The sequence below is a fragment of the Brachypodium distachyon genome, chromosome 5 (genome assembly GCF_000005505.3).
Source record: "Brachypodium distachyon strain Bd21 chromosome 5, Brachypodium_distachyon_v3.0, whole genome shotgun sequence".
Lineage (NCBI taxonomy): Eukaryota > Viridiplantae > Streptophyta > Magnoliopsida > Poales > Poaceae > Brachypodium > Brachypodium distachyon.
Window position 1 is genome coordinate 15,026,061 of NC_016135.3, and position 19,971 is coordinate 15,046,031.

The 19,971-nt window shown below is 44.8% G+C and overlaps 3 protein-coding genes and 1 non-coding gene across 7 annotated transcripts; 2 read left to right on the forward strand and 2 right to left on the reverse strand.

The window, feature by feature from the left end:
* Window positions 1-1,534: 1,534 nt before the first annotated feature.
* LOC100832836 lies at window positions 1,535-2,327 on the forward strand. Its single transcript, XM_003581231.4, has one exon. The coding sequence runs from the start codon at window positions 1,663-1,665 to the stop codon at window positions 2,161-2,163; it is 501 nt and encodes a 166-aa protein (XP_003581279.2). The 5' UTR covers window positions 1,535-1,662; the 3' UTR covers window positions 2,164-2,327.
* A 430-nt stretch (window positions 2,328-2,757) lies between these two features.
* TRNAK-UUU lies at window positions 2,758-2,830 on the reverse strand. Its single transcript has one exon. It is a non-coding gene; the product is annotated as a tRNA-Lys (tRNA).
* A 149-nt stretch (window positions 2,831-2,979) lies between these two features.
* Window positions 2,980-5,740, reverse strand: LOC100833148 (protein FAR1-RELATED SEQUENCE 11). 3 transcript variants are annotated; one of them, XM_024456212.1, is made up of 5 exons: window positions 5,563-5,739; window positions 4,984-5,481; window positions 4,489-4,896; window positions 3,973-4,419; window positions 2,980-3,765 (listed from the first exon to the last, which is right to left on the reverse strand). In XM_024456212.1, exons 2-5 carry the CDS (start codon window positions 5,479-5,481, stop codon window positions 3,145-3,147), a joined length of 1,974 nt encoding a protein of 657 aa, XP_024311980.1. In that variant the 5' UTR covers window positions 5,563-5,739; the 3' UTR covers window positions 2,980-3,144. The 3 variants fall into 3 exon arrangements, with proteins under 3 accessions (XP_024311980.1, XP_010239957.1, XP_003581280.1); XM_010241655.3 differs by having other exon boundaries at window positions 4,489-5,481; XM_003581232.4 differs by having other exon boundaries at window positions 4,489-5,740.
* Window positions 5,741-11,896: 6,156 nt separating this feature from the next.
* LOC100833463 (chloride channel protein CLC-c) lies at window positions 11,897-19,679 on the forward strand. 2 transcript variants are annotated; one of them, XM_010241657.3, is made up of 8 exons: window positions 11,897-12,122; window positions 14,006-14,318; window positions 15,172-15,372; window positions 15,511-15,688; window positions 16,716-16,978; window positions 17,745-18,014; window positions 18,106-19,237; window positions 19,377-19,679. In XM_010241657.3, the coding sequence occupies exons 2-8, from the start codon at window positions 14,065-14,067 to the stop codon at window positions 19,464-19,466; spliced, it is 2,388 nt and encodes a 795-aa protein (XP_010239959.1). In that variant the 5' UTR covers window positions 11,897-12,122; window positions 14,006-14,064; the 3' UTR covers window positions 19,467-19,679. The 2 variants fall into 2 exon arrangements, with proteins under 2 accessions (XP_010239959.1, XP_003581281.1); XM_003581233.4 differs by lacking the exon at window positions 11,897-12,122 and adding an exon at window positions 13,750-13,906.
* The last annotated feature ends 292 nt before the right edge of the window (window positions 19,680-19,971 follow it).

Consider the following 19,971-nt stretch of genomic DNA (forward strand, 5'->3'; position numbering starts at 1 on the left):
GTCAGACGATCGATCATAGCGTGTGTCTTTTATTCTGTAATGGCTGACATACGTGTGTGTGCTAATACCTACCTTGTCACTAGGCGTTCCCTTTTCTAATCACGATATATATGTGTTTTGTGTGTGGTAATACAGATTTACAGATTTCCTGAGAGCTATGTGTTTGTTGTCGTATTCACAGCAACATGCAGATTGCGCCCAGCAACTGCATGCTATGTCTTTCGTTTGTCTTGTCCTTGTCTTTTTTTGTTTCTAAATGTGAGCGCACTTACTGGTAATTAGCAAATGCCATACCTTCTTCATTTGCCTGCAACAATCAGACACATGATATATGGTCTCTGCAAAATCCGCCATTAAATAGGGGTTTTGGTTCTACTACAGCAACTTCTCTTTTTTTTTGCAGCTTTCTGAGCAACTTTTATTTGTGAAGGGAGCAACTTTTTCCTGTGTGCTATGTCTTTTTTTGCAACTAATATACTAGCGGAAGCAACAATTCATATCAACACGGGCAACTTTTTGTCATCACCCTTAAAACACGCAACTCACGGTGACAGAGCTAGCAACTTGTACAGTAGAAGTAGCAACTTGTTCTGTCTTCTATATCTTTTTTGCTGTGGTCAATACAATGTAAATTTCACACTAAAATTAGCAACTAATATACTATAGGAAGCAACAATTTTCATGACAACACAGGCAACTTTTTCCATCACCCTTCAAACATGCAACTCATGGAGACAGAGCTAGCAACTTGTACGGTAGAACCAGCCAACTCATGGGGGCAGGTTGATTTCCTTTTATGGATCCAGGGGACCAGGTCGACTTACCATATGCGGCGTTGGCTGGTTCGGTCTAACCAGCCAACGGCCGCTCTGTAGTCGCGCCCTTGTTTTAATTACGGGAAGATGCTTTAATTACCGGAAGAGCTGGAGTAACCAATAGGTCATGCTTCCTCCCGATAAAAAAAGCCATGTCCTGCTTTCTCCCCCAATTCAGCGTTCAGGTGGTTCCATGCGGTAGTTATGATGCAATTAGTTGTGTTAAAAAATCGCAAGGGAGAGCTGAACGAGGCCACGCCTTGTTAGGGTGAAAATGGAGAACGGCCCCATATACCGGAATAGAGGGAGTAGCATTTATCTTTTTTTCCTTCTTAAATTTCAGTCGCATTTGTAAGCTTTTGGATCAACATCCAACCATCATCATCTTCAATCCACTGCATCTACCCCATCCGTCCTGGTTTATAAAGCATGTACTTAATTTCGTGCCAAATTGTATGTAGATTATATGTTACAAATTTTATATCATTGAAAGGTATTTGAAATACGAATCCAATGATATAATTTTCGTAACACATAAATCTCAAATCATTAGTTTAATTGTTGATCAAAGTAAACTTTGAATTGCGTAAAAGATTATGAGCTTCTCGAGATTATTAAGATCGACTTGCATTTGACTTGCGTTACCACCGCACTTCGCTCGACACAAACTGCTCCATCTTCCCAAGAATATCTCGTTCAAGATTCCCTGCTTTTATTATTCCATCTTCCCCGAACGTGCCGCCGAACCCAAGTATACAAAAAGAGCTCCATTGGCACTTTCCCATCCATCCAGAGAAAACACATCTCGCCCAATCGCCCATAGCCGAAACCAACAAGAAGCCCCCCAATGGTCAACATGGCGGCCGCAGCCCCCATCCGCCGCCGCCGCCGCCGCTTCCTCCTCCTCCTGCTCCTCCTCAGCCTCACCAGCTCCACCTCGACGGCGCCCTACGACCCGCCCACGGTGCCGGAGCTCATGGACCGGTTCGGCCTCCCGCGCGCGCTCCTCCCGGACACGGCCCGGCGGTACCTCCTCCACGACGACGGCTCCTTCGAGCTCTTCCTCGACGACGGCTGCGAGGTCGAGGTCGCTGGCTACAGCGTCCTCTACGGCATCAAGCTCTCCGGAGCCGTGGCGCCCGGGTCGGTCACGGGTCTCGAGGGCGTCCGCGTCCGCGTGCTGTTCGTCTGGGTGCCCGTCACGGGCGTCGAGGTCGGCGGCGGGGTCGTGACCCTCCGCGTTGGCCCCGTCAGGAAGTCGTTCCCGGTCGTCGGATTCAAGGCCAGCCCCCGGTGCTCCACCACCGGCTCCGCCATGGCCGCCGCCGCCGCCGATGTAGTAGTCTAGTTTCGATGTAGCCTAGTTAGTTGAGGATCTTACGCCACGCTTTGTGTACACTTGTACTTGTATCGCATTGGATGATTGGAGGAAGAAGGAATACCGAATACGCATAGTACTATTGGCATATACATCTACATAATATATGATGGTATTTCCATAAATTGACAAGAGACAGTACAGCGCCGTCGCGCGTACTTGCAGAAACCTGACCACAAGCCTGCATCTGCAGGCAACCATTTGCTGTTTCTTCATACTGTGCACACAGCCATACAGGCATTGCTTGCCGTGAACTTGACAAAACACTAGTCACCAGCAGTCGAATGAGATGTTTCGTCACACGAATAGAAATTTCTCGCAAAAGAAAGAATAATATTCCGTATTAGGACCAAAAGGGCGAAGCTATACAACCACCACGAATCAGGAAAAAAACAGGACAAGCCTAGCTTGATACCAGGAAAAAGTTTCTGAAAGATCACCATGGATGAAGATCTCGCAAGATGAACGAAAACCATCTGGAGCGGTACTTGCTAAAAGGAAAGGAATTCATCAACCATATCAACCCAACGTTCAAACGGCATAACAAAAATCATAACGCCGTGACGCCGTCTGTGGGACTCGAACCCACGACCACATGGTTAAAAGCCATGCGCTCTACCAACTGAGCTAAGACGGCCTAGACAAAAATGTACCTTCTACGTAATTCTTGACGGCGTCTGACCCAGGCGTCAAACCACATATGACACACGATAGTCGAAACAAATTTGATCATGGTTTGCAGCTGCATTGTCCGAAAAAAGAAGTTTCCAGCTGCAACTGCAGCGAGAGGTATAATGAGGATTCTTGCATATGAGAAAAGAAAAATGATTAAATGTTACCAGTACACTACATAAAGAACGGACGGGACGGTTCAAAATGGTTGCCCTTCTACTTCTACATCTACAGATCTCTACTTGCTACTATTTACACCCACCGAATAATGCTGGCTGCTCACTGCTGCCGATGAACACTGTCACCTGAAATATTCACTAAAACAGGTTGCTGCCTTATCCGGGATAGGAGGACGGAGACCTCCTGTGTGGCGATATCCATCCTCTCGTCTGATTTGGCTGCTTCCCTCACCAGAGCTGATACCATGGACTGCAATGCTTTCACCCGCTTGGATGCTCCACCATGATCAGGAATGCCGCTCAAGGACTTGGGAGGTCGTGACTGGGTTCTGCGCCATCGGACAGGAAGGTAATGGTCTGGAATCTGAAGGTAGTTCAGAGATGTGAGCACATGAAGGGCATGCCGGCACAGGATCCCTGATGACTCGAACAGTTGGCAACTGCAAGAAACTAGCTCCTCACTTTGGTTCCATGTGACACTGCACCCGCCTTCTGTCTTGGTACAGTGGCGGACAAGAAAAGCATTCCCTTCCAAGTGGAAGGATGCATAATGAGCAGCCGCAACAAGCTCATCATGTAGCTTAGAGAATGCAAACGGGGTGAGAACAGCAGCAGCGTGGCCTTCCATTGGAACTGCCGTCTTGAAGCTTATGTTTTGCAGATTTTCTTGCATTATTTGTTGCCCTACAGCTTGGTCTTTGTCGTCAACAACTATTGCAACCTAGGTAAAACATGAACAGCAAACTAGATTACTCCTTTTAGGTTTTTACTTTACAAAGTTAGCATGCAGAGAAGTAATAGGATACAGCCAACTGGAGCAGTAACGGCTAGTGAATGGGAGTCACAATTAATATTTCTTTTAGAAAAGAGGGATCTGATCAGCATACAAAAAACTTGGCATTTGGTAAACATAAGATGAAATGCTCACCTGCTCAACAAAATGGGATATGCGTGTCTGGGCACTCATGAACTGCTGAACGAATGCATTTATTGACTTTGAAAATTCTGGGATAGCAGTCAAGCCTGCCGAAAAATACCCTCTCAAATATGGCAGTGCCCAGTGTTTCCGTGATGCAAACAGAGTAGCAATGTGCCTATCGCCATGTAATCCATAGCAGTTCACCATGTCACTCCACCCAAGGTCGAAGTCAATCGTGTTTTCCATGTTGTACAGCCTATAGAATTCATTCTTCCAGTCATTATAGCGTTTGCCTAGAACTGAATTAAACCAAGATGGAAACCGAGCTGCAATAAGCCATATGGAGAGGGCATGCTTTGTGTTTGGTAGCTCCTTTTCAACTGCCTCTTTGAGATACACATTTTGATCAGTCATTATTGTCTGAGGGGCTTTTCTGTTCATGAAGTTCAGAAATACCTGTCAACAAGAAAGACTTCCTAAGAGGATGGTTGGAAAGAGGAGTCTGAGTTCACAGTCAAGATTTACCTGTAATGCCCATGCAAAGGAATGCACACTTTCCTCCCTCAGAAGCGCACAACCAAAGAAGCAAGGCATCCCATAATTGTTCAATCCAATCCAAATCCCCAGTGCCATATCCAGAGCAGTTAACCGATGATTGGTATCAAATATAACAGCATCACCAAATATCTCGTAAGACTGGATCGACGATGCGTACGACCAGGCAATATGCTCAAGGCGATCGTTCATTTTGGTGAAGTCATACATGAAATTGGGATCATTCTCCTTCAAAATTCTGCACATTCTAAGCAAGTCGATACTCTCCTCCTGGTCGAACCTTCTGAAAGAAAGTATGAGGTTACTCACATCCTTCTCGGTGAAAGGGAGGCTCCCCGGCTCGACACACTTCTCCAGCTCCATTATCCTCATCATCTGCTGCACAGAGATCCCAGATTTCGCAAACATCAAGATCCGGCCTCTATCCGAGTCTGAAATGACGCGGTACGCCGGGAGAAACCTCACTTGGTCCTGCGGCAGGAGCTCATGGTTGTGGTGGTTGGAGAACCCGGTGACCCGCCACTCCGGAGCCCCCGCGCCAGCGTCCCTGCCGATGCGCAGGTACGCTTGGCACCCGCAACGAGAGGACTTCCTGTTCCTCTGTGGCTTGGCGCCGTCGCTGAAGGGCTTCGCCGGCGTGTTCCCGGCGCGGTGGCACACGAAGTACCGCCGGGTGATCCCCTTGCCCACGCCGTCCTTTCCCTCCGTCCGATGCCGCCGGATCGAGAACCCGCACTGCTTCGCGAACCCGCTGTAGAACTCGTACGCCTCGTCGTGCGTCAGGAACCGCTGCCCAATGTACGGGGCGGAATCGTCCGCCGCCGCTGTCTCCAGCGAGAGACTCGTCTTGTTGGGGGATTCCTCGTCCTCCTCCTCCCCGCTGCTGGTTCCCTCCATGGAGGAGGACACGCGCTGCTCTAGAGGATCGCCGCACTCCAGTAGAAATGCGGATTTTGCGGGCATCTGGCCAGAGGAGGAAAATTACGACGATGAAGGCGTAGACTGACAGGGGATTTCTGTGATGACGAAGGGGGCAGGGCATACCAACGCGCTAGGGCAGAGGTCTTAGGTGGTGCCTCCGGCGACGGCCGGAGGAGTCTCCGGCGACTGGAGCTGCGGCGCATACAAGTTGAATCTACCACAAGCGAAGTCACCGAAGTGTCGAGATCTTTTTTTTTTAAGGAAAAGGCCAACTTTATTCAATTCTCGTCTGTAAAGGAATACAGGCAATATCCCGGACATCTAAAAACCGATGCATTTCACCCAAATCTGGCAAGCAAGACCTATTGTGCGGGATAGTGGAACCCGGCCACTTGTGGGTCGTATGGAAAAAAAAGCCCTATGGTGTGTACTTTTCTTTGGGCCCGGATCATTTCAATCCAAAAACCACGAGCACCCAAGCGGCCAAGCCCATAAGGTGCATGCAGGCCTTGCAACGATGCTAGGCCTGGTTTGGATCCAATAAATTATAAACCTACCATCTTTGTTTTTGGAAGTCGGGTCTGTCTTGAGTATTGACGCACATGACTTTTCCCATTTTCTTTTCGGGGAATTTTTTGTTGGGAACGCACATGGAAAAGGAATTGACTGCGACTACGCACGGAACTACGTAGTGCAATTCCAAATTCCTCTGTACCAGACAGGGAGATGTGTGGCGTAGGCGCGTAGCCTCTAGATCCGTGAGCCCGTGAGAATCGCACTACCACGTGTAATCCCTTTTTTTTGAAATTTAGAATACATTCCAATTTCTAATCGGGCTAATCAAAACACTAACCTCTCTGCCGGTCTGCCCTATCGTTTTTTTCGATCTTGATGCTTGAAGGACGTGCTACGTGCTTAGCACGAGAACACGTGAAATATTTAGCTTATCCCGTGAAATGTTTAGCTTATCATATCTGATCAAAGGATCAAAGCCTCAGGATATAGCGTAAACAACATGATTATTTGGCAGCTCGATAACAAACTCTAACAATGCACGACAACTTCAAATCTAATGGAGTAGTAGAATATTTGATTTTATACTCTTGTAAATATTAAGATTATCGTTCGCAAAAAACAATCAAGCTTATCGGCTGATTTTTTTGGGCGTATCTATTCAACTGACGACCAAACAAATGTCTCAAACATACTTTTCTGTTTGTTGAAAAAACAACATGATTATTTGGCATCTCGATAACAAATTCTAACAATGCAAGAAAAATTCAAATCTAATTGACTAGCAGAAGATTTGATTTTATACTCTTGTAAATATTAAGCTTATCGGCTGATTTTTTTGGGCTTATCTATTCAACTGACGACCAAGGCCTTGGGTCGGCTTCAAACAAATGTCCCAAACATACTTTTCTGTTTGTTGACAAAACAGCCAAGGAACGTTTTTTAAGGGAAAAACGGCATGTTTTTTAGAGAAAAAGACGGCATGTTTTTTATTGCAGATAGACACAATTGAGAAAATCTCAATCGGTTAGTACATTCACAAACCAGATAGAAAAGAGACCAGAAAAAACAGGAAATTTTAGAAAACCATACTGTGTGTATAGGTTTTTCACAGAACCACGGTTGTCGTCACTTGTTTCACCGAACCACCATTTTCGGACGGAAGTTCTCATGGAACCCAAATCCGCTAGATTAAGCCATTCGACAATGTTTCTAATAGATGGGGCCCGCGTGTCATATGACACGTGGCCAGGTTGAGCCGTTTTCTTTGCCACGTTGGATCTAGACTTGACCGGCCCGTTAAGGCGTGTGGGCCGCCTCGGGAATTGGGTTAAGGGAAAGGGTATAACTCATTGTTTTGACCTATCTAGGTTGTTTCTTTCGTGTTTTTCGTGTCGGGTCTTGCCGGGCCCGACCCATCATTTTTCGTGCCATGCATGCTCAAGCTAGCCCACGTGCCTAGAATGGAAAAAAGAGCTCGACCCACCACGTGCTTCGTGCTTCGCCCGGCCCAAAATTTTCCGTGTGGTGCAGTGCTTTGGGCCGGGTTTTTTTTCCGTGCTTCGGGCCAGCCCAAAAAAGTACATTAGGTTCAACGATTTTATGTTCCCATCTTTTTAGATGGTACCTCGTGTGGCTATTTCTTAAGACCTGGATTGATCTCATCGGTTTTAAATGATGTATCTAGAGACTCAACTTAAATAAAACTCCAAAGGACCATGATGCAATTTTTAGTTCCGGAGAAAAGTATATTTTTTTTGTTCTGCAAATTCTCTGGGTTTACCAATTGGATGAGCTAGGTGATTCCCCACGCGTTGCCGCAGAAAATTCTGTTTGCACATCTGGACATAATGTTAGGAACAGACTATAATAATATAATCCAATACAGAATAAATATGAATAATATAGGACGAAATGACTCCATCATCCAAACAACATAACATGGAGCAATTTTGATATACATGGACATTAACAACTTTGAGGAAATCGGAAAAGAGAAGCTTTAGGAACTTGGATATTTGCAGTTCTTATAAAGAACTACATACATATCATGAAAATATGGATACTTGGTGAAATATTTACATACATCTCGAAGGTGAAAAGTCTTAAAAGATAAAACGTTGAATCGTAGGGAGCCGGCAAAATGAATTGCTTGTAGACTAAAACAGATGATGCGGATCGTGATGTGGATACTTTGCATTTGAAACTTGCAACAAAATCCATTTTAGTGAGGTTCAACTTTATAGATATTATATTTGCTGAAATATTTACATACAACGTGAAGGTAAAAACTCCTAGAAGATAAAAGGTTGAGTCATAGGGCCCACCAAAATGAATTACTTGTGGGTTACAACACATGATGTGGTTGTTGATGTGGATGGTAATGTGAACACTTTGCATGTGGAGTTTGCAAACATTAAATGCATTTTAGTGGTGATCAACTTTATAGATATTATAGATACTCCCTCCGTCCAACAAAGGATGTCGCAACTTTGACTAAATTTGAATGCGTTTATACACTAAGTCATGTCTAGATACATCCAAATTTTGACAAACTTGAGACATCTTTTATTGAACGGAGGGAGTAAATGTGGGTCGTTGATCATTTTTTAACCAAATCAGCGTCCACAGACATATTTGCACAACACATACATTTGGCGGCGTGCAATACTACTGCAGACGCCAACTTCAAAAGACCTTGTCGAAGCTTTTAGTGCACCGAAGATCCCTCTAACAGCTACTCCCTCTTATCTTAAATTCTTGACTCAAATTTGCTCAAAGCGTCTAGATACATGTAATATTTCGACAACAATTTAGAATCGGTAGGATCAGAGGGAGTAGATCAGATCCATCGACCGTAAATGCTCAGACAGGGCAAACACTTGTGCAGATCATCCCAGAGTCGTTGGCCTTCCGAAATGGCCCCCTTGTCACATGGACGCACAATGACACATTGACACAACCATCTGCATGTGGCATGTGCCACCGAACGTCTACACTTCCACGCACGTACGTATGGCTGCACCGGGGAGATCAGATCACGCATGCAGCTAGTCTGGCACTCTGGCTCCATGCGCATGACATTGGTGTGTGCAACTGCAAACCAAACCAGAACAGCCAAATTATCCATGTAGCTAGCTTCAGCCTTCGGCCTTCAGGTCGTTGCATATTGGTATTGCAACCGCACATGGCCACGGCACGTCGTACCAAAAGGTCCATACCAAAACAAGACGTATTCGCCTCCATTCCGAGTGAGGGTTGCTTCGGTACAATCCCTGAAACACTTTAAACCGTGGAGTATTTTATATACGGAGTACTTCAGTGACAAGATGTCGCTGCCGCCGTCCGGTGCGCCTTCATGTCAACAAGTGTTTTCTGCTGCGGCCTTGTCTGAGGGAGAACCAGCCAGAGGTAGACGCCGTTGTTCCGCCGGGACCGCTTGATCCTTGAACATCTCTAGCTCTCCTGGATGCATCGCTTCGCGGCGAATCATGGTTACGTCTGCTTGCATGTAGGTTGATTTCTAGTTTGTCCATTAAAATCGATCAAATCAAGCACACCTTTCAAAAAATAAAAATAAAAGGGACTGGCTAGGGCTCAGTCGGCTGAGAAAACCACATTTATCAGTCGACCGGCCTGGGTACGTGCATGGGTGTGTATGTCTTCTCGGTGTTTTGGAGTTTGAGATCACAATGAAAAGCGTTCGTCATTATAGTAACATTAATTCAGTCTGCACTTATATGGTTCTCATGTGTATTGCTACAAATTTTAAAACATGTATATTGTTACAAATTTTTAAACGGTGCTAAAAACTTGAAGTGAAAAATTACTGATCCTGACGAAAACACACTTAACAGCACAACGAACGCCATGGAGAAAGGAAAAAAGGCAACAAAAATAATAGCAATCAAGTTTAAAAATTGCAGGTAAAACTTTATGCACGATTTTAAAATTGCAAGTGAAACTTTATGCGCGATTCTAAAAATTGCAGGTAAAACTTTATGCACGATTCTGAAAATTGCAGGTGAAGTTTTATGCATGATTCTGAAATTGCAGCTGAAAGTTTATGCGCGACTAAAAATTGCAGGTGAAAATTTACATGCGGTTGTAAAAATTGCAGGTGCTCGCAAAGGTAGAGTATGCGTTCGTACATTTATAGGGGTGAGTTTGCATGTTTGTGCGCGTATGCGTTTCTGAAAACCAATCCTTGAAACAACATCTATCGAAAATAAGTAGTTTTGTGTATTTCTAGAAACGAAAGACACAAAGTGCATAGTTTCCAAGTTACAGAAAAAGGCACACACAAATAATTGAAAAGGCGAAACACCTAAATGAAAAGCGGGCTCGAACACAAAACTAGCAGAAGCTCCTCAGCCAGCCCAGCTACACACGTTAACCGCACAGAGCCACAGGCGCAGCCAGCTGAACCTCCCGACCAAAACGTAATAGCTCAAACAAATTTAAGAGCGCACAAGTCTCCACACATGCATGAATCGGCACGGCAACTCACACGGTCGACTGATTTCTCAGGCGACTGTGCATTAGCAAATCCGAAAATAAAATTGTCACATGTGTATGAATACGTGTATACTCGTAGCTCTTAAGTCACTGACTCACGCGAAGAACTTAAAATACAACTGAGCAATTGAGGTCGATCGATCGATCGAAAGGACCCGAACCTCTTGAGCCATCTATTCCGTGGATCTGCATAGAAAAACTGCACGTTTTCCTAACTGAGGATGATGGCTACTCAATTTGAGGTTGATCGATCGAAAGGACCCGAACCTCTTAGCTAGACGAGCGAGACTGAACACAGGTACAGTAGATACATCACTCTCATTCAGCAGCGTGTGAATTGTCGAAACAATTCACATGTTTTTTTAGATTAACAGGTGAAACATCACCCTGGTGATCTGAGGTAGCAGTGCTCTTGCAGAAGAGTGATCCGAGACATCCATGCATTAACTTGTCCAAGAGGTCTTTGTGAGCCCGGAACAAGAGCCATTCAAAAGTACTCCTTCCGTTTTTAAATACTTGTCGTGATTTTAATGCAAATTTGCATTAAAACCACGACAACTATTTATGAACTGAGGGATCAATGTTGAAACATTCAAAACTTCAAACTCTTTGTATCATGCATGCACGTACGTGTATAACTCAACACATCCACAAGTTTTATTTCAGCAAAAGAGAAAGAAAACTCAATTCCCGTTATCTTAGTACGGCCAGTATGCCTGTCATACGACGTGGGATTGATTACCTTGTAACACAGGCAAACGTGATTCTTGAGACTTTTGTAGATCCCTCTGGTTGCTTTCTGCGATTTTCTTGTTTTCTTTTCCTTTCTTTGAAAAGGCTCACTCGTCCCTACCAAGGCTTAATTTGACAACGAAGCCTGGCCGCCCCGTGATGCATGCAACCGTCGGGGCTTAACCATCACATGATTCACGCAGCGCAGGGCAGGGGGACGATGCCTCGGCCCTCGGCAAGCGAGCACAGTACCGTAGCTGCTCTGAACAGATCAAACCGACCAATAGGTTTATTATAGGAAACTGGGAAAGAACAGTAGAACAGATAACATAGTAGGCGTACAGTAGAAGAGTCGGGAAAAGAAAAGCGCCGACAGGGAGATGGACGGAAAAGATGTCAAAACGTCAGGTCGACCCCATCGCAACCGTCCACCAGGCTGCCTGGGCGTCGACTTGCTAGGCCCACGTGTGGTTACTTCGGGGCCCAGGTGCAGTCCGGTCGTCGTTGGCGTCGTGGGCCCCGGTCGGTGCCACGGCAGACACGTTCCCGAGCAGCGCAGCAGATTCCACGTCCCCGCCAAATGATTTGACGGCCGATGCGGCCGGCCCCAGATGATGCCTATCGAGTGCGCGCTGGAGGGAAGGTATCCCGTCCGCCGATCCTTCTATTTTTCTCCATTTAAGCGAGGCAAATTCCATAGCCAATAGGCGTTGCTCCTTTCCTCTTCTCTTCTCTTGTCCGACTCGTCCCGCCGGCCCTCCGCTTTCTCCACAAGCTTCCCCACCCTCACCACACCTATCGCCACGGTTATCTTCTTAATTCCTAGTCCCCATCTCTGCTATAATTGGTAAGGAGGAGCAGGGGATTGATCGGAACAGGAGGAGAAGGCTCTCTGTTTCTGACGGGATCAAGATCGGCAGGTAATCTCGAGCATATGATTCAGTACCTTAATCTCTGCCTCGTTGCTCTAGCTGTTTGCCAGTACTAGTGCGGCATTCCACGATTCGCGGTTTCCCCGTCCAAGATTAACTCGTGTTGGTTTGGGTACTCTAGAGACTACCACCAGCATCTTCAGTTCTTCAGGGTATATTGGGATCGTTGTTCGTTGCGCTGTTGAATAACCTTGCTCTGGCTGATTTAAGCACTTTAATTAGCTGCTGGCAGTCCGAAAATTTTGGCTACCGGGATCAGGATAAGTACGGTTAGCATTCAGTAAAAAGCCAAGCTGGATCCCCCTCAAGCTCGGTTGTCCTCCTGCATTAATCAGTGGGTCTCGTTACGGGCTCACCGGCCATATTTGACGGAGATTCATCTGACGAGCGATTGTGATGGTTAAACATATGGAGCAGAAAATTTGGACCATATATTATCTACATTCGTTTGCTAGAAAACATCCGTGTTGCTGTACTTTGGTTAATTTCATTTTGATGCAATGAAACTGGGCGTAATGCCCTTTGCTCTAAAAACAATCATAATCTAGACACGCCAATGTAGAGACAAGGGAACGTGCGACGAGTCGCATGTGGTAGAATCTAATTCGTCTGATATTACTCTACTATACTAAAGTAGGATGCGATTAGTGATTTGGAGAGCAACTCTTCTTGTCCTCTTGTCCACTCGTGGGGAGGATAAAGATGAAGGAACTTGTGGCAGCTGATTGATCAATCCGGAAAGCTAAATCAGGTCGCGCTAATTTAACAATGATGAGACGGCAAAGCTGGCCGCGACCCTGTTGTGCCATGTGTACTCGAGCTTGATTCTTTATTCATTGCCCCCACACCCGAAAGAACTTTGAGCCCGAGTTATCCCGTGGAAGCGGGAACCTTCCGCCTTTACACGTACTAGCGGATAGGCAACTATAGTTGTCGTGGCCGTGGTTTAGTCTGGGAGTAGATGGTTGCGAATTTGACCTCGTTGCCAGGACTCTCCGTGCTCCACAAGCTGACAGCGAAGGCGTTCTTGTACTGCAAGCGTATGCAAATGCCAGCCTTGATCAAGACATCAAGTGTGGTTTCTGCCGTTTGAGTTTGATCTATCGGTAGGAACAGGGGATCCCTAGCTTGTTGCCATCTCCGGGCCAAACAAGAGCGCTGGTCTCGGATCTCCCTTCCTTTCCAACCAATTACTGCTCCAAAGTATATCCCCATGATTGAAAGCTTCCCATGTTGATCCGATCCGATCTCACAATCTATAGGTTGGCAGTGGCCATAATAATCGATCCCACACTGTTTCTGCTCTGTTGATGCGCTGGCGTGCCGTTTTCCCGTGCGTTTTTCTTCCTATCATTATCTAGACATTTCTGTCAAAAAAATAAATAAATTATTTCTGTTGATAAAACGAAACGGGGACGAGGTGCCATCGAGCAGGGCCCTATCGACAGCGACAAGCAGCCCGCTGCATCAGGGAAATTTTAAAGATCGTGTGGCTGGCCAATTATTATCTCCGCTGGCGAAAAGATCCCAGCACGCTGACAAGTAGGACGGGGGGCCGTCGTCCGTTTCGTGCCGTCGTGCGTCTCGTGCCCGTTTCCTTCTCTTTTTTTAGATGGAATGTGCCCGTTTGCTTCTGGCGGAACCGAAAAGTTGACCCCCGGATTATGCACACCGGATGACTTTCTTTTCCGGAAATTGAACTAGTCTGCCGCGTGGGGGCTCAAAAGATTTCTCCATACGTCTGTACGACTAGAGCAGCTTTCGTAGAATTGGTGATTACGCAGCTTCGGCGTGGTTTAATTTCCGTTTCCTTCCTTTTGCTCACCCACGGGCCCGGTTTTCACTTATTGCCATCTGTGTTTCTCCCGCAGCTCATCATAAAAACTGAAGGGCATTGGAGGAGAAGGGAGAGCAAGGAAGTTCGCGAAGAATGGACGGCGACCACGCGCCGCCGCCGCTGTCGGAGCGTGACGGCAGCTTCAACTACGACATAGAGAGCATGGACGGCGGCGGGTGGCGCGGCGCCGCGGCGGCGGGGAGGTTCGGGTCGTCGGAGGCGCTGCTGCGGTACGACGACGGCGAAGGCCCGCGCGAGCCGCTGCTGCGGAAGCGCACCATGAACACCACCTCCCAGATCGCCATCGTCGGCGCCAACGTCTTCCCCATCGAGAGCCTCGACTACGAGTAAGCGCCGCCACACGAACCCTCTCTTCAGTCTTCCCTTACACGCTACTGTTAATTTCCTTGGTCTCTCGAGTCTTTGGGAGCTCTGTTTATTATCTCTGGGATGGTCTTGATGAATCGTCCGTTTGGTTAGTTTATTGTTTGACTTGGCACAAGAAAATTAGCATCTTCTGGCGTCTTTGGAAGATGAAAACGTGATCCTTCAGAAAAGGGGGGAAAGCGTGATCCTTGATATGCCTTTTTGTTAAACATTTTTTTAAGGAGCTCAGATGCTGGCATCGAGGATAATATAAAAGTGGGGTTTGTCTTTGTACTGTCTCGTAAGTGCTGAATGGATTACTATTAGGATTTGGCAGAATGGCAGGTTCAAACAAGGCTAACGGATTACTATTAGGATTTTTACTTGTCCAATGCCAGGTTTTTTCTTAAGACTTGCTATAAAGTATCATGTGCAAACCTTAGTACGCAGAACTGCAATTAGATGTCTTAACACAACAAACAAACAAACAAACAAACAAACAGTAATTTGTTTGTATGTTGTACTAGTAAATACTCCCTCTGATCCTAAATTGTTGTCATGGTTCTAGTTCAGATTTGAACTAAAACCAAGAATTTAGGATCGGATTGAGTATAATTTTTTGATGATTTTTACTGTCCATGAATTGACTGAAACATATGTAAAAGTAAGATGTCGAGAAAAGGTAAAAGAGAGCACCAGCATAGATTCTACGGAAGCACTGACTTTTGAAGCAAGGCAATGGTTGAATTCTGAAGAGAAACAAGTACTGTATTTAATCTTCAGTAGGTTTGTTTCATCAGTTACACTCTTGTAATTTTGTGCGGTGTGTTTCAGAATTGTGGAGAATGATCTTTTCAAGCAAGATTGGCGATCAAGAAAGAAGAAGCAAATATTCCAGTACATTGTTCTGAAATGGGCATTGGTTCTTCTTATTGGTGTGTTGACCGGACTTGTTGGCTTCTTCAACAACCTTGCAGTTGAGAATATTGCTGGATTCAAATTGTTGCTCACTGGCGATCTCATGCTCCAGGAGAGGTAAAGCTTCATTCTGGTGGTTTTGCGGTTTTAGAATAAGCTGTTGTTTGATATTTTCTACTGGTTCTCCATACGGTTATTTGGTTTACATCCATGGTGTAATGTGAAGTTGTCGACGGTCTGCTGCTTCCAGTGCAGGTACTTCACAGCATTTTTGGCATATGGGGGCTGCAATCTAGTCTTGGGAGCCACTGCTGCAGCAATCTGCGCTTACATAGCACCTGCTGCTGCTGGGTCCGGTATCCCTGAAGTTAAGGCATATCTTAATGGAGTTGATGCTTACTCTATTTTAGCGCCCAGCACACTCTTTGTGAAGGCAAGTTTTAACTCAGATAAACATGTAGCATTTGGTTTTCCGTCTTCCGTCCAGTTGTATTTTTTATTTTCTCTATCTGTATGAATGCAGGAATGCCCTGCCCTCTGATGAGGTTCTTAAAAAACATGTACTCCCTCCTATCCATAATAAGTGTCTAGGATTTAGTACAAAGTTGTACTAACTTTGTACTAAATCCAGGACACTTATTATGGATCGGAGGGAGTAGCATTTCTTACTTTTCAAGTATACTAAAATTATGATGGTTTTTTATGCTAGCATCGTATTAAATTACATGGATCATTTCTTGCATTTGCATTCTGTGTTCTCAGATGCTTTTTTGTGGTTGTGACAGTACCTCCTGATACCTTTTCAGTGCTACTAGGTACTATAGTGAATAAATAATTTAAAATCTCAAGCAAGTAAGTTTTGGCTTGGATGTATTAGTTTCAGAATTTTGGAGGAGCGGTCGGAGATTGTATGTATGGGCAGGAGGCGAAGCATAAACCCCATAGCTGATTTTTTTTATTTCTCTCCAACCGTGGTGATTTGCTTAAACTGCTGCTTACAATCCTCCATATAAATTACCAAAGACCTATCATCTATAGAAGCTAAATAACTTGACTAACAAAAATTGACACAGATGGAACTTCACACTACCCTTTCTCTTATGACTGTAGCTCATTCCACAAAATATATCTGTTACATGAGGACACTTATCATTATTTGATTTTCGTTTTATTTTTGTCAGCAACTGCAGAAAATGCCATAGATTATCATTTTTAATATTTCTTCAGATCTGTGATGCCAGACGCAACCTAGCACTTTCAAAAACCTGTTCATTGTGAAACTTTACAGAAAATTCCTTCCAAATTAGATTGCTGTGCATATGGCTGAGAACTTCAGAATAAAAATGATGTATAACCAACTCTTAGCTGGCATATCATTCAACCAAGACAAGCAATTATTGGTAATTGTATGTCAGAGTAGGATTACCTTGTTCTGAAAACGTTCTTCTACTGTGTTGCAGATATTCGGTTCCATACTTGGAGTTTCAGGTGGGTTTGTACTTGGGAAAGAAGGTCCCATGGTACATACAGGGGCATGCATTGCGAACTTGCTAGGCCAGGGGGGATCACGCAAGTACCATCTTACTTGTAATTGGCTGAAGTATTTTAAGAACGATAGGGATAGGCGAGATTTGATTACATGTGGGGCAGCAGCTGGGGTGGCAGCAGCATTCCGTGCGCCTGTCGGTGGTGTACTCTTTGCTCTCGAGGAAGCAGCGTCATGGTAGCACCCCTGTCCCTTCTGAACCTGTTCATTCATAGCTTTACAGATGATTATCTTTTCAGATGTGCTCTGATTTATAATAACTGTGTTTGCAGTTGTTACTTTGAAAATGCAAATCATGAGTAATTACAAAGTACTGGGTCTGTAACTTCCACAATCTAAACCTAACATAGATATGTTATAGACCGCGATCATGAGGCTATATCAGTATACTGATCAGGCAACTGGTTGACAATGGATAGATTGCCGAAGGAGTAGGTGGGTGGAAAAAATTGGATAGTGGTGAAATAATATTTTATCTATATTATAAAGTTGAACATAAATTTGATTCAAACTTTGATCATTTACTCTCATAGTCATAATGCCTAGATATTGAAATTTTGAGATAACCTAACGAAACATCAATTTTGTACTGTATCAATACAAATAGTCTAATTAATTTGACACATAGTGACAAAATATGTATATTTCTTTATAGAATTTGAATTGGACTTTGGGTGAAATAAAAGTTTAGATAGAAAACTTAAAACCTTATTTTCATTCATGCAGAAATTTTCTTGTGAATTCAAATAGAGGAGAGACTATTAATTGGATGGGTTTTCTAAACCAAGTCATGACCTATGCTCCTATCGATGGGAGTTGAATAATACGGATAACCTGCTTCTGTTTCACATCCCTATGTGGTTAATATGATTAAGGGAATATTTTCATTTTACTGCACCTATTTTTAGCTTTTTCCATGACTATAAGGTTGTTTGTTTTTCAGGTGGCGAAGTGCTCTACTGTGGAGAACATTCTTTACAACTGCTGTTGTTGCTGTAGTGTTGAAGGCCCTGATTGAGATCTGCCGTAGTGGAAAATGTGGTCTCTTTGGGCAGGGAGGGTTGATTATGTTTGATCTTAGCTCAAACATTCCGACATACGGCACACAAGATGTCATTGCAATAATGGTCCTCGGAATAATTGGTGGTGTCTTTGGAGGCCTTTTCAACTTTCTCTTGGATAGGATTCTCCGTGTCTACAGTATTATAAATGAGTATGGATCAATTGTATACATTGATGTAGTTTTGCCCTTCTAGTTAATTTTCAAAACAAAATCACATTTACATTGTCTTGCTTTCCTGCAGGAAAGGTCCTCCATTCAAGATCCTTCTCACCATCACAGTGTCTATCATCACATCAGCATGCTCTTACGGACTCCCTTGGCTTGCTCCATGTACTCCGTGCCCTGTTGGATCCATGGAGGAGTGCCCTACCATTGGTCGTTCTGGAAATTTTAAGAACTTCCAGTGCCCGGCTGGTCATTACAATGGTCTTGCATCACTCTTCTTTAATACAAATGACGATGCCATCCGCAATCTTTTCAGCAGAGGCACAGAAAATGAGTTCCACATGACTAGTCTTTTCGTATTCTTCACTGCTATATACTGCCTTGGTCTCGTGACTTATGGTATTGCTGTCCCATCTGGTCTCTTCATCCCTGTTATACTTGCTGGGGCTACATATGGACGTATTGTAGGGACACTTCTTGGCCCCATATCTGACCTTGATCCTGGTCTCTTTGCACTGCTTGGTGCCGCATCTTTCCTTGGTGGCACAATGAGAATGACCGTCTCAGTCTGTGTGATCCTTCTGGAGCTCACCAATGAACTCCATATGCTCCCTTTGGTCATGCTCGTCCTTCTGATATCAAAGACCATAGCTGATTGCTTTAACAAAGGGGTCTATGATCAGATTGTAGTGATGAAAGGTTTACCATTCATGGAGGCTCATGCTGAACCATACATGAGGCACTTGGTAGCTGGTGATGTTGTGTCTGGGCCACTGATATCCTTTTCAGGTGTTGAGAAGGTGGGCAACATTGTTCAAGCGTTAAGGATCACGGGCCACAATGGATTTCCGGTTGTTGATGAGCCACCAATATCAGAAGCTCCAGAGCTGGTTGGGCTGGTGCTTAGATCACATCTGTTGGTTCTGCTGAAAGGCAAGACCTTCATGAAGGAGAAGGTGAAAACAAGTGGCAGCTTTGTGCTGCAAAGATTTGGTGCATTTGACTTTGCCAAGGCCGGTTCTGGGAAAGGTATCAAAATCGAGGATCTGGATTTCACTGATGAAGAAATGGAGATGTATGTCGATCTCCATCCGGTCACAAATACTTCACCTTACACAGTGGTTGAAACAATGTCACTTGCAAAGGCTGCAGTTCTTTTCAGGGCATTAGGACTAAGACACCTGTTGGTTGTGCCAAAGACCCCAGGGGTGAGATATCTTTTTCTGTATCTCCATACCAACTCACATTCTTTCTTTCACATGATATGACGTTCATAATGCTGCTGGCTTTGATATACTTACTAACAAATACACATCAATAACAATTTCACTTCTTGTTTCGATGCAGAGACCTCCCATTGTTGGGATTCTCACAAGGCACGATCTCATGCCGGAGCATATCCATGGGCTGTTCCCAAATCTCCGCAAGTCACATTGATGGGCAAAATGGGAGAACATCCAGCAGGCCCTACAATTTTTCCCAGCTTGTTATTTCTTGTAAGGTGCTTGGACGATGAAATAATCTGGTATTGTTGTAAAGAGTTGATTTCCCCCAATCAGCAATTCATCGGATTTCCTTGTGGTAGTTTATGCTCTTGTGTAACAAACAGCAATGCTCTTGGCAGTGTGTGCTCTCCTCCTCTTTTCCTCAGCTGTGCCTTGCTGTTTGGTTCTCATCTGCTCTTCCTGCAACTTCGATAGCACCATTCTGTCGAGATACCGACATGCTAACTTGAATTTCTGAACCAAAAGATGCAGACAAGGCTCTGAAATCTGAATCGTAATGTCCATGAAAGAAGTGTCGTTGCTTCCAAACAAACCTGCTGTCCACATGTCAGCAGAGAGGCATCTCATTCGTTGCTGTCACATGCCTGTGTTACTTGGTTCTTGCAGGTTCCACTGAAATTCGCCAGGATCCTTCCACGGGGACCCCGGTGGGCGGT

Bases quoted from the DNA above. Each gene is read 5' to 3' on its own strand.
- LOC100833463 (XM_010241657.3), top strand. From the start codon at position 14,065: ATGGACGGCGACCACGCGCCGCCGCCGCTGTCGGAGCGTGACGGCAGC. The intron at 15,689-16,715 runs GCAAGTTTTAAC...ACTGTGTTGCAG, and splicing joins CCAGCACACTCTTTGTGAAG to ATATTCGGTTCCATACTTGG. The intron at 18,015-18,105 runs GTATGGATCAAT...GCTTTCCTGCAG, and splicing joins GTCTACAGTATTATAAATGA to GAAAGGTCCTCCATTCAAGA.
- LOC100833148 (XM_003581232.4), bottom strand. From the start codon at position 5,481: ATGCCCGCAAAATCCGCATTTCTACTGGAGTGCGGCGATCCTCTAGAG. The intron at 4,420-4,488 runs GTAAATCTTGAC...TCTTGTTGACAG, and splicing joins CCTTTGCATGGGCATTACAG to GTATTTCTGAACTTCATGAA. The intron at 3,766-3,972 runs GTGAGCATTTCA...TGTTTTACCTAG, and splicing joins TATCCCATTTTGTTGAGCAG to GTTGCAATAGTTGTTGACGA.
- LOC100832836 (XM_003581231.4), top strand. From the start codon at position 1,663: ATGGTCAACATGGCGGCCGCAGCCCCCATCCGCCGCCGCCGCCGCCGC.